We start from the raw sequence: 15893 nt of genomic DNA, 5'->3' as shown, positions 1-15893 counted from the left end.
GTTGTTAAAATACTAAGCAAATACCAGTTTAGGTGATGGGAAAAGATGTGCAAAAGGCACACGAATGATCGATGGAAGTTTGGAAAACTTGTGTTAAAGTGACTGACATAGCTACAAAAAAGCCCTGGTGCCCAGCGGAGGGAGTGACCCATTTGGTCTGAGTACATCCCTGAGGGTTTGAGAAGGAGGTGACATCTGAGCTGAATCACTGATTTTCTGGGCAGTGAAAGAGTGTAGAAGGACATTGCAAGTGGTGGGAATAGAATATTCAAAGGAAAAGAAAGAAGGGAATGTGGTCACGGAATTGTCTGGCTTGTGGGGATCACTGAAGGATTGTATGCATTTGAGTAACATGGCCAGAGCAGCATTTCTAGAGCAGTTGTTAGCTCGAGCAGGTTAAGCTCTCTGAGCCTCAGTTAGTCTAACTGCAAAATGGGGATAATGGAAGTATTATCAGGGAACTTCTCGGCCATCTGTCCTGCTTCTCCTCCTGTCAGGGGGCTGGGATGTCCTATCATGACTGCATCGACACTCAAGGTGTCCAGGGCCCCCTCCTCTGTGTCTTGGGTGGTCGAGCAGAGGATTGTTTGGAATACTTCTTGGCAATGAGAAAGAACGAAATCATGCCATTTGAAGCAAGGTGGATGGAACTGGAGGGTATTACGCTAAGTGAAATAAGTCATACAGAGAAAGATAGATACCTTATGTTTTCACTCATATGTGGATCCTGAGAAACTTAAGAAGGAGGCAAACCATAAGAGACTGTTAAATCCTGAGAACAAACTGAGGGTTGATGGGAGGTGGGGGAGAGGGGAAAGTGGGTGATGGGCATCGAGGAGGGCACCTGTTGGGATGAGCACTGGGTGTTGTATGGAAACCAATTTGACAATAAATTATATTTAATATAAAAAATAATAAATAAATTTTTAAAAAGAAAAAAAAAGAGAAGGGGATTGTTAGATGGTGCCTTGACCAGTGGTGATGGGTTGGTGGGGCTGTCCACACTCGAAACCAGCTCACTACTGAGCCCCCTCCTGTTGGGCTCAGGGGTCCTCTCAGCTGAAGGTTCTTCTTTCCACCTTCAGCCCCTCTACTGGTTTGTCTCCCAGGCAAGTCACGTCCCTGCCTCCAACCTGCACTTGTCCCTTCCCCAATCTTCTCTGGAACCTGGGAGCAGAAAAGCCCTGTCTCCACCTGACTCTCTGCGTCTTCGAACACTGGCCTCCTGGAGGCATTGTTTCTGCTGTGGTGAGGGCTAGGGAAGGGAAAATGGCCCTTGAGGACTAGCGAGAGAACAGGGAAGACTGGAAACAAACTGAAGACACATGGCCCAGCACTTTGAGCCCCACTCTGCCATGTGGACTGGTGGGTCTGCGTGGGGATCGAGTAGATGCCCAGCAGGTAGGCCCTGCTCAGCTTGGCAGCCCTTATTTCTCTAGTGGGGCTGGAGGGGAGAAGCTGAGAAAGTCCTATGGTAGTGGCAGTGTGCACCAGGAACTTTCTTGCTAAGTGCTCTAAATTCCTGGGTCTACAGTGCCCATGGCCACCCCTGGCTGTGATGAGAAAGGAGATGGTGAGAGCAGGAAATGGGGCCTCTGGGAGCCGGTGGGCTCAGCCTGGAAGCTTCCATGCAGTTAGACTCTAATTTACCATTAAGATAAGAGCTGAACAAAGTATGCCAAGCTGCCCTCCTGCCTCAAAGAGCTTTCTAGGCCTCCCTCCCTCTGGCCTTAAGGCTCTATTGCATTCTCTGGTCCCCCAGCTGAGTCAGGTGTGAGCATTTTATTTACCCAACCACCTAAGCACCTTGAGGATTCTTCTGGAGCTCTGAGCAAGTCAAGTGTTTAAAGGCAGAGACTTTAGAGTCAGTTAGACCTGAGTTCAAACCCTGGCCCTGTCCCTAACTGAATTTGCTGTGTGAGGGCATCTTCCCCTCCATGAGCCTGGCTTTCCTGTAAAATGGGGTTCTGCAAAGTAATGAGAAATAACAAATGAAAACCACTACTTGTGTGGCACATTGATAAGTACTCAAAAATGTAGTGGTGACACAGTGCATGCAGTGAATGCTTATTGCAGTCTGATTGCTTCTTCCTCCAGGAAGCCTTCCCAGAAGCCCCAGGGCCGATCAGGTCTCCTACAAGGTAGTGGTACTGCCCTGTGCTGCTTCTAAGAGGCTTCTTGAAAATGGTACCCACTGGCCACTGTGGCATCTGGCATAATCACAACCAGTGAAAATAATGATGTGTCCTGAGCCACCCTGATTAACATGCTGGATTGGTGACCACAGCTGCATGGAAGGAAGCCCCGGGACAACAGGAGAGGGTGTTAAAATATTACACTAATCATCCCTGTAATTAATATCAGAAGTCTTTCTTCCTCTGGACGGCAGGGGCAGAGAACGTGTCTGCTTCTTTATTGCTGTATTCCCAGTGCTTAGCAGGCTTTTCTTGAATATTAAATAATCGAGTGAATAAGGAGACAGGTGCTCCAAATTCAGTTTTATCAGGAATTCGCCCATTCTCTCATTCAACAAATATTTATCGAAACTCTACCATGTACCAGGCACTATACCAGGCTCTTGGGTGACAGCAGTAAACAAAACCAACAAAGATCCTTTCCCTCATGAGGTTTACATCCTAGCCCTGTTGGCTGGGCATTGATACAAATCCCAAAAGGATCGATACTTGCTTGTTGTTGTTGGAACCCTCCCTACTGATTGGGTTTAGCCATTCAAAATGCGAGGTCTGGAGAAAACTTTGTTTCAGTGTCCACAGAGGGCATCTGGGCAGAGCTTGGAGTGGGTCTGAATGAGCATCGGCTGCCGCGGCTTTCTGGGCCCTTCCGACCACCCTGACAGGCTTATTCTCTTTCCCAGGTCATGCTCTCAGAGCGGAAAGGCACAGATGAGCTCTATGCCGTGAAGATCCTGAAGAAGGACGTCGTGATCCAAGATGACGATGTGGAATGCACGATGGTGGAGAAGCGGGTGCTGGCCCTGCCCGGGAAGCCGCCGTTCCTGACCCAGCTCCATTCCTGCTTCCAGACCATGGTAATTTGTCCGGGGGCCTGGCCATTCCACCTCTAGGGCTTCTCCAGGCTTTGACCAAAGCCATCCCAGCAGTGCTCACTCCAAAGAAGCACCTGGACCCTTTCCATTCTGGAGATGGGAGGCTGCTGTGCCCAGGGGATGCTGCTGAAAGTTTCTGAGGTTGCCACTGAGAAGCTCTCCCCTAGGCAGATGCTGTTTCAATGAGGATAGAAGAACTCAGGCAATTGGTTTAATAACCAACAGAGCAAGGTCTTTCTCAGACAGCAAGAGGTGACTTGAGGACAGGAGCTGAGGACTTTTGCTCTCACAATATAAGATGTTCTAGCAGAGCTTAGCGATGGGAGTGAGTTGGGAAGGGCCACAGGATGTGGGTTTAGACGGTTATAGTCAGCCCTCCAGACCCTCCAGATAAATGCTCCGGTATATCCTGCCAGTTGCAGGGACCTCCTTGAGGGAGGGGTTGCCTGAAAACACAGCCTGCACGAGACTAATGGAGCAGGGGGCACAGTGTCCTAGGCAGGGACTAGTGAGCACAAAACCGTGGCTCCCAAGAAAAGAAGGGGACACTTGTGCCCTATTCGCTGTTAACTGTGATTCTATGTCTATCTGCGAGAGCAGGGGCCATCCCTTTAAGGAACCTGTCACCTTTCCCCGTTCGAATTAGACCCTGGCCTCCATGCCTAAGGAGGGAGTGGCCAGAGCCCAAATGCGAAAAGGTACAAAATTAATCCTTGCCTTTGGAGCTTCTAAAGGGCCAGTGGCCCAGTGACTTCAAGATGCTTTAAGGGATTCTTTGAGATGATTTCAATTCTGTGCAGCTCTTACTATGCATGCTAATTTTAGAGCCCACCTCCTATGTAAGACGGGATGCTATCGTATATTGCATGTAATTTAAGGCTTGAGACTTCCTCTCTTCTCCAACATCACCAAGTCCTGTGCTCTGCTAAGTTAGATTCAACACTCCCAGCCCAGAAAGATCTAAAACTGGGTTTGGGGTGGGTTTTCTCAGTGTAACCGCACACCGGGCTTAGAACAGCCCTGTGTGAAAGGGACGGAACCGGACCTCGGCTCCTTCCCTGTTCGAAGAAGTCTCTTGATACATTTTGGGGTCAGAAGGACCTGGGCTCAGATCCCGGCTCTGTCACTTACCGTATTTGCCAAAGTAGGGTGCATATACCCCAGCGCAAAGTGGCCCTGGGTACAAAGGGTGACTTTGGCTGGTGCATAGATTTAAAGTTACATTCCCCTTTTAATTAGCTTTAAGTTCTCCTGAATGCCTCAAGGGGAATGTTTCTGTTTGGTGTCAGCACACCTGTATCCTCTTTTTAACAGAAGAGTACCAGGCTTCCGTTTCTAAGCTTTGGCAAACACCCATTTCTAAGTCACTGTTTTGCTTACGAGGTATTATAAGACAAATATTTAAAAACACACACACACACACACACACACACACACACACACACACACAAAATAGATGTTTTAGTAATGAGTTCTTATAAGGTTAAGTTCCTCAAACCACCACCCCGGTTGGGAAACAGAACTCTGGCCGCCACTCTGGAAGGTTATTCGTGTTCTAATCTCGATCTCCCGGCAAGCGGTGGCTTGACTTCCTGGTGCGTCTTTATAGTTTTATCACTTGAGTCTTATCGTCTCTTAATACGGTAGTTTAATCTTTCCCATTTTTAGACACTGGCTGTGTCTTTTAAGCCTTTTAATACAGTGATTTCTCCCCTCCATCCCTTCTGTTTATCCGTTCCTTCATCTGCTGAAGATCCTGGGCTGTTTGACCCAGAGCGTTTTCACGGTCTGGATTTGCGGATTGCACAGGTGTGGGCCTCTTGCACAGTTTTCCTGTCTGATGTGTCTCCTGCAAATCGGTAGCCGGGCCTAGAGACTCGGGCAGAATCAGGTCCGATCCCTTTGGTAAGAACCTAGAAGGCGTGCTCTTTGGTTCAAAGGCACAGAACACCCCGTGTCTCTCTTTCTGTGATGTTGGCCGTCACTGATGCTCACTCAGCCCCTAGGCCCGTTAATGGCGGTACCCTAATTCTGTCATTTCTTTTTCATTTACTGGTAGGATATGCCTCTTTGAAGGCAGGCTGCCCCTCCTCACTTGCCTGGTTCCCCATGGCACAGCTCGTATAGGAAACGCTGGATAAACGCTTGATTCTTTCTTGTTACTGGACAGTTTGTCACAAATTGGTTCATGATTATGCTCCAAAGGTGACTAGTCAACACTTGCTTCTAAAATAAAACGTTTGCGTAAAAGAAGAGAGTCGATGTAAAGAAAAATATTACGCGAGCAACAGTTCACATCCTTGGCACAGTGGTGAAGAGAGTACCAAAGCCTGAGTTTTAGGGAATTAGGTCCTTCAGGCACTCAAGAGGTAGCAGAGACAGGACCAGACTAGATTCTTAAACCTCTAAACTCCTCCACGCTGCATCTTCTCCTTTTCCCATTGTGGGTCCCCAGGTTTACCCACTGACATCAGTAGATCAAGAAGGGTCTCAGTCTGGTGAATAGACCAAGAAGAGATCCTGTTCTCAAGCAAGAGGTTGGACCAACTTAGAGTGCCATTTTCAATTTCGGTTGAATGTATTGAGATTGGAGGTATTAGTCATGTGTGACAAACATTATTAACGTACAGTATCTTTATTAGTAAGGTACTGCTTTCAAAATGATAGTAGAGTGGATTTGAGGCAATTCTTTTCATACTGCACTGCCTCACTCGTATTTCAGTATGCTTTCTGGCATTAGACAGTAGGGCTGGGGTTTATCTGGAAATCATGTGGTGCCCTGGGTCCCCTCAAGGGGTGTCACATGTCAGGGAAGAGAGACGGCGCTGAGAACACAGTTCCATGGGTTCGAGTCTTGTGTGGGGATGGAGGCCCATGTTGCCGGCCACCTCGCAGTCTCCTAATCCAGCAAGGCTGAGGGTGGAACAGACTGCCATCTTGTTGGTGTGGATCAAAGTAGCTACTCTCTCTAAGGGCCGCATGGTTTGGGGAAAATGTAACCATAAATGTTACAGTTGTGCTTGGCTTGAGGAGATGCCCTCACTGCCTTCGTGGCAGATAGTTTTTTTAAGCACATATACTTTGAGTTTACATAAATTAAATTCACTTCAAAGACATAATAATGCCTACTCACGTGAGGCAAAGGCTGACACTGTTAAACCACATGACAACCTTTGGATGGGTCCTGTCATCACCCCTCTAAGACGAGGGGACTGAGGCCACACAGCAAGTACATTTCAGGGCCAAGATTTGAACCCAGGCAGCCTGGCTCCATGGGGTTTTACACTTAACTGTAACACTGTTAGGTCTTTTTAAAAAATTTTTTTGTTAATGTTTATTCATTTTTGAGAGATAGAGAGAGAGAGACAGAGCATGAGCAGGGGAGGGGCAGAGAGAGAGGGAGACACAGAATCCGAAGCAGGCTCAGGCTCTGAGCTGTCAGCACAGAGCACATGGACGTGAAATTGTGAACCGTGAGATCATGACTGAGCCAAAGTTGGACGCTTAACTGACTGAGCCACTCAGGCGCCCCCAATGTTCAGTCTTTTGAGGGTGCTGAGCATGGCTGCCTGGATTTCTAGGCCATGTGATGCCCCTGGGGCAGAGCCACCAGCAGCCATCCTGTCTGTAGGCTCTGGCAGGGGCCCGAGCCCCAACGCTTTGCTGGCTCACCTCTCCCCTGCTCAGTGAAGGCTCGTGGTGCTCCCCCATGTTTCTGTCTTGGGAATGGACCTGACTTTCCATCCGAGCATCTCCCACGTGTGGTCTTCCAAACATTTGGTTTCACTTCACCAAAAAATCCATGCTACGGAAAGGGTTACCTGTCATCCCACTTTGCAGGAGAAAGGTTTGAGGACGTAGGATATTGGGGGTAGTTTTCCCCAGACACAGCACGGGCTCCCAGGCCCACTGAATGCAGAGCCACGCTTTTGCTAGCACATTATGTTGAGTTGCAGCCCACATGGCCTTAACCGTGATGTTACAAACAACAAAACCCAGCAGCTGGCGTTGTGAGCACGTCAGCGTGGGCCGGCTGTGCGCTCCGCACTCTGCAGGTGCTTGCAGTGTATGTTCTGTGCGCCTCTCCTGGTAGACACGGGTACTGTCCCTGCTTTCTCCAGGAGGATGCTGAGATTCAGGTACTGTCCCTGCTTTCTCCAGGAGGATGCTGAGATTCAGAGATGTTAAGTAACTCGTGCAGTCTCACACAGTAGGTTAATGGTGACACTGGGATTTGTTCTGCAAGAGTCCAGACCCCCAACCTTGCTATCCTGACCCAGGTTCCTTTGTCTAGTTTCTAAGTCACTTTCGCTCTCATGATTCCATCCGGTTTTCACCAGAACACTATAAGCAAGTGCTGTCCACATTTCGGTGGAAACCAACCCTCAGAGAGGCGAAATGTCTGGTTAGACAGCCGGGTTTCCTAAAGCCCCTTCAGGGGTTCCTTCCACTATGGAAGAGTCACCTGCTCACCCTACAAGGATACTGCAATGATTGGAAAGGTTTTTTGGTGGGAGAGATTTTCAAATGTAGGGAGCACTGCATATATATGAGGCAAACCATCATCGGTTGCTTGTCTCAGGTGAGCAGGAAGGCGACACCCCCTTTTTGGGGAAGGCCCATAGAGGCGGTCATCTGGCTCACACTCACCTTCTGGAATTGCATCGCCCCTGACCCCTTGATTGGTGCTGCGGAGGAGGGGAGGCAGGCTGGGCTGCAGCAGGCAGTATCTCTAAAGCCAGCCTCCCTAGAAGTCAGACCATGCCTGCAGTATACAGAGGCTACTAATGCTTATTGATCCTGTCAGCAAATATTTATTTGTTGAAATAAATGTGTCGGGACCCAGCTGCATCCTTGTGAGGGCTCCATCAGTGGACAAAAGAGATAAAGTCCCCTGTTCCTGTGGAATTTATGTCCAAGGGGGGAGACAGATAACCAACAACAGTGCGACAGAACATTACGGGGGAAAAGATGGAGGGATTGGGTCGGAGGGATGCTATTTTTGATAGGATGATCAAAGAAAAGTCTTTCTGATAAGGGTGACGTTTGAGCAGAGACCAGAGCAAGTGAGGGAACGAGGCATGTGGTTATCTGGAGGCAAAGCGTTCTAGACAAGGAGGAAGAGTGAGTGTAAGAGCCCTAGGCGGGAATATACTCAGCGTGTTTGAGGAGCAGAGAGGAGGCCAGTGTAACCCGAGTGGATTGTCATTTTGTATTTTGTGACCCAGAATTCCTTTATGAATCAGCTACTTTGAAAAAATGACAAATCCAGTCTAACGTGCTGCAAATTTGATGTGTTTTTCTCGCTAGTGACTTAGAATTTTGAAAACGAAAGATCCTTAATAGAATTAAAAAAAAAAATCCGAAGGTGGCCAAAATAGATAAAAGGGAAAAAGACACCCACCAATATGCAAAACAACTTTTGTCATTCTTAGAATGATGCAAATTTAAATTTAAAAAACTTATTTGGAAAAGCAAAGTTACATCAGAAGTATATTCTCAAAAAAAATGGATTAAAAAAATCTCTGAAAAATATGCATGGCACAACGTTAACCAAAAATGAAAGGTATTAAATTTTATTTAAGAGATTGTTCTAAACGTGTTAAAACTGCATATGCACACGGAAAAGAATCCGAAAAAGACACAGACAAATGAAAACCTTGATTTGATTTAGGGAGGGGGTCCGTGGATAATTATCTTTGTTTTGAATTTATATTATTTCAGAAATGTCTATAATAAAACAATTTGAAAGTGTTGAATGTGCCACAAGATGGCCAAAGTTAATACCCAAGGAGATGTAAAAGCCATCAGAAAGAAGTTGAGTTTTTAAAATTGCTCATTAGATGAACTGGGGTTTAGGCAAATTGTTCTAGAAGCACAGAGGGAAGCATGAGCGCCCCAGCCACATAAGTCTGTGTGTGTGATTATTGGCTGTGTGACCTCTAGAAAGTCACTTAACAGCTCTGAATATTGGTTTCATCATCTTTCAAGTGAGCGTAATAAGTGAGGATTTGAGACGATGATATACGATGTGCAGAATAAATAATAAATGGAGGCTACCTGCACTAATGGAGCTGAGTTTGAGGGGCGCCTTGCTGCATGGGCACAAAAGGATTATGTTTCCTCCGGTCCTTTTACAGTTTTTCTCAGGGACAATTGTCAGCCTGGCACATTCATGCAATTTCCCAACTGCCAGTGGGCACAGGCAGTTAAGTCTCCTTAGCAAAACATCTATTTTAAATGTTTTCTTTTCAATTGAACATATGCACTTCTTTTTTTTTTTTTAAATAGAATTAGATTTTATGAGTCATTGAAGGACAGAAGTTACTTCCTCCCCAAATTTGCTGTCGTGGTCCAGCAAGAACTCAGTTGCAAGGCATGCTGGGATGGGCATCGCCCCAGAATGCACGCGGGGACAGGGAGAGGGGTGAGGATGGTTCTACTTGTAGACCTGGCCCCTGAGGTCATGTCCTTTGAGCACCGAGAACGTCCCAGGGGTCCTGGTAACTCAGGATCGGCTCAGAGTTGGCATGAGTGCCCAGGGGTATGGTTTGATAGAAGGGTGTTGCTGTAGGAACTCTGGCAGAGTCTCAGTAGGCAATAGTTGGGTTGCCAGAAACAGAAAACCTCCTCCTCCAAACTATTGCATTAAAAAAAGAGAGAGAGGAAGAGAGAGACAGAATCTTATTGGAAGGAAACAACCCAAAGGCAAAGATGTACCTGAGCCTCATGAAGAATCAGAACTTCAAAGCTTTCTAGAATAGATGTCTGCTTCTTTATCCTTGTTTTCTTTGTTTCTCCCTGATCATGGTAGCAGCACAGCCTCTCTAACTCCTTGCAGGTTGCCTATCTGCCGAATTCCCTGATTCACTCTCATGGGAAAGAGAATCTGATTGGTTCTAATTCGTACTCTTGGGAAACAGAATCTGATTGGCTCAGCGTAGGTCAGAAGTTTTATTCCTGGCCCAGTCCACTGGTAGTTGGCCGCTACCAACTCAGTAGGAACCCTTAAGAAGGGGTTGGATCTACAGGGAAGGGATCACTGGTGCTCCTGTCAAGTGGGAGTCGCCATTTTGAGTGCAAGGAAACTAACGGGTTGGAGCCAGGCGTGACCTACCGCTGGTGGTACAAACACAGCATCGAGTGCCTCCGAGGAGGGGAAGCTGGTGAGAGTTTTGCACGTGTTGGCGCTTTAGGCAACTGAAGCATCTGAGGATCGTGAGTGCAGGAGAGGACTCAGGAACGCAGCCCAGGCATATAAAGTGGGTATGGGTAGGAAGGGACACAGCCTGGTTCTCTCTGCCTTCTTAATGGTGGCCTTTGCATGTTCATTCAGTAATCAAAGGTCTATAGAAATCCAAGGAAGAGTAGAGATGGTCCTAGCCCTTGAGAGCTTTGCTCTCTGTGTGGAAGGGTAAGGCTTGGAAAGCTGGAAAGAAAGTTAGAGGAGCATCCATTGCTTGATTCTGAGAAAGACTCTAAGGCTATAGAATACAGAGGGGAAAAAGTTGTGCATGACACATGTCCATGACTACTTGAGGGAGGCACTGAATCTGCAAGGATGTGACACGCATCATCTCTATATCTCTGCAAAACCCTCTGAAGGAGAAGCTGTCGTTACCGCTTTAGGAAGGCAGGGAGGGTTTAGTACCGGATGCAAGCCCTCAGAGTGTGCAAGCGGTGTAATTGAGACTTGAACCCAGGACTAGTGCATGCTACAGGTACGTCTCTCCACCATGGCACTGCACAGCTTCTCGAGACGAGTACTTGCATCTGAGCAATAAAAGGAACGGCTTACGGACAGGATCGATTCACTGGCCAGCTTCGCAAACCGTTAAAGATCATTCAGTAGGCAAATGCTTACTGAAACTCACTTGAAAGCATGGCGCATGCTCTTGGAGGTGCCCACATTCTGGATCCTCTCTGTCTGTGGCATCTTCTTAAAAGTGTCAGGTGTCCCCGCCAGCAGTCACGTGGGCGTCACATCACATCCCGCTTTCAGCCGCCTTGGGGAAAGAATGACGATTTCTTTGAATTCTCTGCCATGCCCGCCCTCCCCCACCCCGATAAATTCGGCCCATGCCTTGCAGTCATTCTTTTAAATCAAACTACCCTTACACTCCCGCTCCAGATGTGAGACATTCTATCCAACCATTTTGCATGATGCGGTGTGACAGACAGACATTTAGTTTGATTTCCTCAGTGACTGAACACAAGCGAGAAAGGGGAAGGGAAATTTAAAATTACCTGAAGTCGTTTCATGCTCGGGGGACAAGGGCAGCGTGTTAATGAAGAATAACAACAATAACAATGACAGTTTTGGGGGAAACGCTTTGAAAGTTGAGCAGGCTGTCTAGATTGAAGAGGGAAGGGAGAGCTTGCCTTTCTGCGCTTTTAATTGGAGTCGACAGTGGAACACCCACGTAGAAACGTCCTGTAGCCAGCTGGAGCGAACTGGAGCTCAGGAGAAAGACAGGGGATGGAAATATAAGTCAAGACTCATCAGCCCAGAGAGATGAGGGCTGAAGTCTTAAGCTGTGACAAGTCCTCGCTGGAAACTTGAACAATTCGGGGAGACTCAATACCCAACAGCTTTCTGATTTTCACGAGTAGAGTACAGCGAAGAGGTCCTAATGGAGAACCCTGCACGTGACCAGAAGAAAGATCTTTCGAGGCCTTGAAACGATTTTATTGGAAGAGTGGGGAGCAAAGTCAGATCTCAGGGCATTATGTTGGTGGGGGGGATAATTATGTAAGAATCGGAGGCAGTGGGTGAGGACCACTTAGTTAGCTGACGCCCCCGGAGCTCCCTCTTCGTGCCTGTCACGCAATTCCTCTTATCACGTTTTATTTTAGATTCTGGCTCGAGTTGGTTGCGTATCTGTTTTCACAAGACTCTGAATTCTCTGAGGGCAAGGCCCATATGCTATTCATCATTGTTTACCCCTTTAACACCTAATACATGACTTGCAAAAATAAATGCTCAAGGAACCGTTCTAAAATTCACCTCCCTGCTCAAGATTGGCTCGAGGTTGCCCCTGGCAGTGTTTTTCAAATTTGGATGTGCCTTACCTTGGAGTGCCAGATGAACTTGGTGGTACATGGACAAATTGCATTTGCTTTAAAAATAAGTCCGTTGAGGGACCGATAGAGCAAAAGCCGGACCAGATACAGCATAGAGTTGATAGACTCCAGATATGCATTTTTGTTTTTTTACAGAGACAATGAATTTCCACTTATGACTTTGGTATGAAGTTGTAAAATTGTTAAATAATGTGTCTAAGTAAAAAAAGTGAAGTAAATTTTAATGGAAATATCTTTAAGTAAATTTTAGCGGATGAGGCAGGTAAATGTGGTAAAATCTTGGAGCTCGTGTGGGAGACAACCAAAGTTTGAAGTTGATGGCCTTATGCAATTTATTATAATCTGGTCCCAGCCTTGCCTCACTCCTTCATCCTTTGTAACTCTATGCACTCCGCTGTCCCCCTCAGCAATAATAGCCACAGAATCAGGGGCTTCAAGGGCTAGTCCTGTTTTCCAAAATACACATTAAAATAAACACAAAACTATGAAGGTAAAGCCTTATGCATCCATAGCCCACCTAAAATTATCTCCCTCCACATTTTGGGAAACAGTGCCATTTAGAAATTTACCTGGTCTCCTCACACATCTGGGGAATCCTTAACATCAGGCACCATGGATTATTCATAGCAGCCTCCCTGGTAGTAAAATCATGCCTGGCCTAGGGCGGGCATCATTAAGTGTTCGTTCAGAAAACAGGGAAGGCAGGACGCCAGCCACACTGTTTCCTATATGAAGCACTGGTGTGCCCAAGGCAGACTCAGTACAGTTCAAAGATGATGGATCTCAGGATTTTCCCGCATACGGTTCATGGCAGAAGCAAACCACAAAACACGGCATTAGCTACAAGCAGAGCTCTCCCTGATGTTGGGATTCTAACTAATGAGTTTGGGGGGCAAGCTGAGTTCTTCCAAAGCTGCAAGCAAGCAAGTGAAATCTCTCCTTTACTTACTTTTCTCTCTGTGGCCAATGCCATCTGCTAGTTTTAAAAATAATTTTTAAAAGCAAGTGTTTTGGTTCCCTTCAACGTGCAGCAAAGACAGATGCTATTTTTAAGGCTTGTTTTCTATCAAAAAAAAAACCCCAAAGAACCAGGGGCTGGGTGTCGGCGGTTCTGACTATCTCCACTCTGCCACTACCTTGTGGATGACCTTTTTTTGCAAGCCTCATACGCCTTGGACACTGAGAGACAGAAGTGGTAACTCTGCCTCCCTCTCTGCCTCTCAGTAAAGATGCTGAGGGGGTGAAGTAGTGTGAGAAAGTCCCTTGACTTTGCAAAAATAATTGATCAACCTGTACTTTTGCCCTGTGACCTGTCAGCTTCTGTCTTGCTGTGTGGCTGGATCTCTAGGTCCTTTCTCGCCCCTCCTGGACTGGAAGCTCTTAGAAGGGAGGACACACGCACACATCCATACAATGTCTAGTCAGAGTCTTACACGGGTAGCAGCCTGATAAGGTTTGGAACCAACCTGCCTGGGGTTCAAATCCCGGCTCTGCCGCTGAACAGCTGAATCACCGACAATCAGCAACTTACCCTTTCTGGGCTTGAACTTTAACATCTTTAAAAGGGGAAGCATGGTAATACTGTCCTGTTGGATTGTTTAGAGAGATAAGTGAGACAAAATATGTAAAGACAGTTGGCTAAGTCACATAATAAATGCTCACAAGATGGCAGCTTTATTTTTTTTTAATTTTTTTAATGTTTATTCATTTTTGAGAGAGAGCGTGTGCGAGTGGGGGAGGAGCAGAGAGAGCAGGGAGACACAGAACTCAAAGCAGGCTCCAGGCTCTGAGCTGTCAGCACAGAGCCCGACGCAGGGCTCGAACTCTTACACCATGAGATCATGACCTGAGCCAGTCAGACGCTCAACCGACTGAGCCACCCAGGTGCCCTGGCAGCTTTATTTTATAATAGTTATCATTCCAGTTATTAGACAGTACACATTGGAAAAAGGCATCTATGACTGTTATGTATAAAATAATCTGTGAGCCGTAAGATTTTGTTGATGGTAGTTGAAACATTTGTGATGAGGCCACCATCGTGTTAGAGCACTTCACGTATGTCAGCTTAGTTCTCTGTGGGCTCCTTGTCTCACAGTCCTGCAGTCCTTCTGGATATGCCCTCCAAGGCCACTCAAATTCAAAGAATTTGTTTCCCTCCGTAGTCACATGTTAGTTAGTTATCTATTACAATACCTCAATACTTAATGGCTTAAAACCACAATAAACATTTATTATCTCGCCGTTTCTGGGGTTGGAACTCACGAGTGGCTAACTTGGGTGGTTCTACTTTTGGGGTCTCACATGAAAAGTTGTAGGCAAGTGGTCAGCTGGGATTGCAGTCATCAGAAGGCTTGAATGGGGCCGGAGAGTTTATTCCCAAGGTGGTTCCTTCCCTTGTCTGGGGAGTTGGTGCTGGCCATTGGCAGGAGGCCTTGGTTCTTGGCCAAATGCACCTTCCCATGTGCTGCTTGAGCATTCCCATGACGTGGTGGCCAACTTCCCCAAACAAATGATCCAAGAGAGAGCAAAATGGAAGCTACGGTATCTTTTGTGACCTAGTCATGGAAGTCACACACTCTAATTTTTACAATATTCTTTTTTTAATGCTTATTTAATTATTTTGAGAGTGAGAGAGAGAGAGAGAGAGAATCCCAAGCAAGTTTCATGCTGTCAGCACAGAGCCTGATGCGGGGCTTAATCTCACGAACCGTGAGACCATGACTTGAACCAAAATCAAGAGTCGGACACTTAACCTACTGAGTCACCCAGGTGCCCCCATTTTTTACACTGCTGTACCAGTTATGCGAGTCAGTCCTATTCCTTGTGGGAAGAGGCTACACAAGGACGTGAGGACCAGGGGGTGAAAATCACAGGGGGCCATCCTGGAGGCTGGTTACCGCAGTTACCTGTTATCTGTAATATGATCCATGGATTTATTTTCCACTCTTCGTTACAATTAGCTTTTATCCTAAATAATAATATCCATTAAGTCACAATATTAATCTGCTAATTATATTTTCTAGTACAAACAAATAGAACTTTGCAGTTATTAATTTAAAAAAAAATCATGTGCCACCTTGGCCCAGTTGCATTCTTCCAGTGGCACAAATACTGCATTTGGGAAATAATGGGCCTGGCAAATAGGGGCTTGTCACAGAGTCCTGGGGGTTTTGATCATAAATCCCAGCTCTTCGCTGCTCTCCATCTGGAACCTGAGAAACACAGGATATTGATGTTGCCGTTTGCTCTCCTGTCCCAGGACCGCCTGTACTTTGTGATGGAGTACGTGAACGGTGGTGACCTCATGTACCACATCCAACAAGTTGGCCGGTTTAAGGAGCCTCATGCTGTGTAAGTACAAACTTGTGCTGTGCTTCTTTTCCTGTGGTATCCTTGCACGTTAGTTCCCTTGGATTTTTAGCTGAATAGGGATTGTTAACATCTTGAACCGCTTCATGATAAATGTATGGCCAGGGGAAAAAGGTATTCTGCTTGATATGGGATCCTTTTCTTTTTTGTTTTCCTGATACCAGCTAAGAACCTAAAGCTTGAGAACCACAGTTCTTTCTTTATCGCTGATGTTTTGCCCCAGACTCCTAAGGGAAAGGCCCCCTAGATGCCTCGGGGGATATCCTTGTAGGTTTTGTTTATTCATTTGTCAGTATTTGTTGAGAGCTTAGTATGTGCCTGGGCCCAGAGTTTGTAGAAACTTGCTCAAGATCACAGAGCTGGTGTGAGACAG

The 15893-nt window shown here is 46.6% G+C and overlaps 1 protein-coding gene across 3 annotated transcripts in view; it reads left to right on the top strand.

Annotated features, from left to right (window-relative positions):
* PRKCB (protein kinase C beta) overlaps positions 1–15893 on the top strand; it is a 329538-nt gene that overhangs the window by 267517 nt on the left and 46128 nt on the right. For all 3 annotated transcript variants that reach the window (XM_043560272.1, XM_043560271.1, XM_043560273.1), the window contains 2 exons: positions 2876–3049; positions 15411–15502. In XM_043560272.1, the coding sequence (XP_043416207.1) occupies positions 2876–3049; positions 15411–15502 (266 nt within the window). The remainder of the gene's footprint in view (positions 1–2875; positions 3050–15410; positions 15503–15893) is intronic.

The sequence above is a fragment of the Prionailurus bengalensis genome, chromosome E3 (assembly GCF_016509475.1).
Source record: "Prionailurus bengalensis isolate Pbe53 chromosome E3, Fcat_Pben_1.1_paternal_pri, whole genome shotgun sequence".
NCBI classification, from domain to species: Eukaryota; Metazoa; Chordata; class Mammalia; order Carnivora; family Felidae; genus Prionailurus; species Prionailurus bengalensis.
The sequence above is the reverse complement of the archived record's forward strand: the minus strand, read 5'-3'. Positions and strand labels throughout refer to the sequence as shown.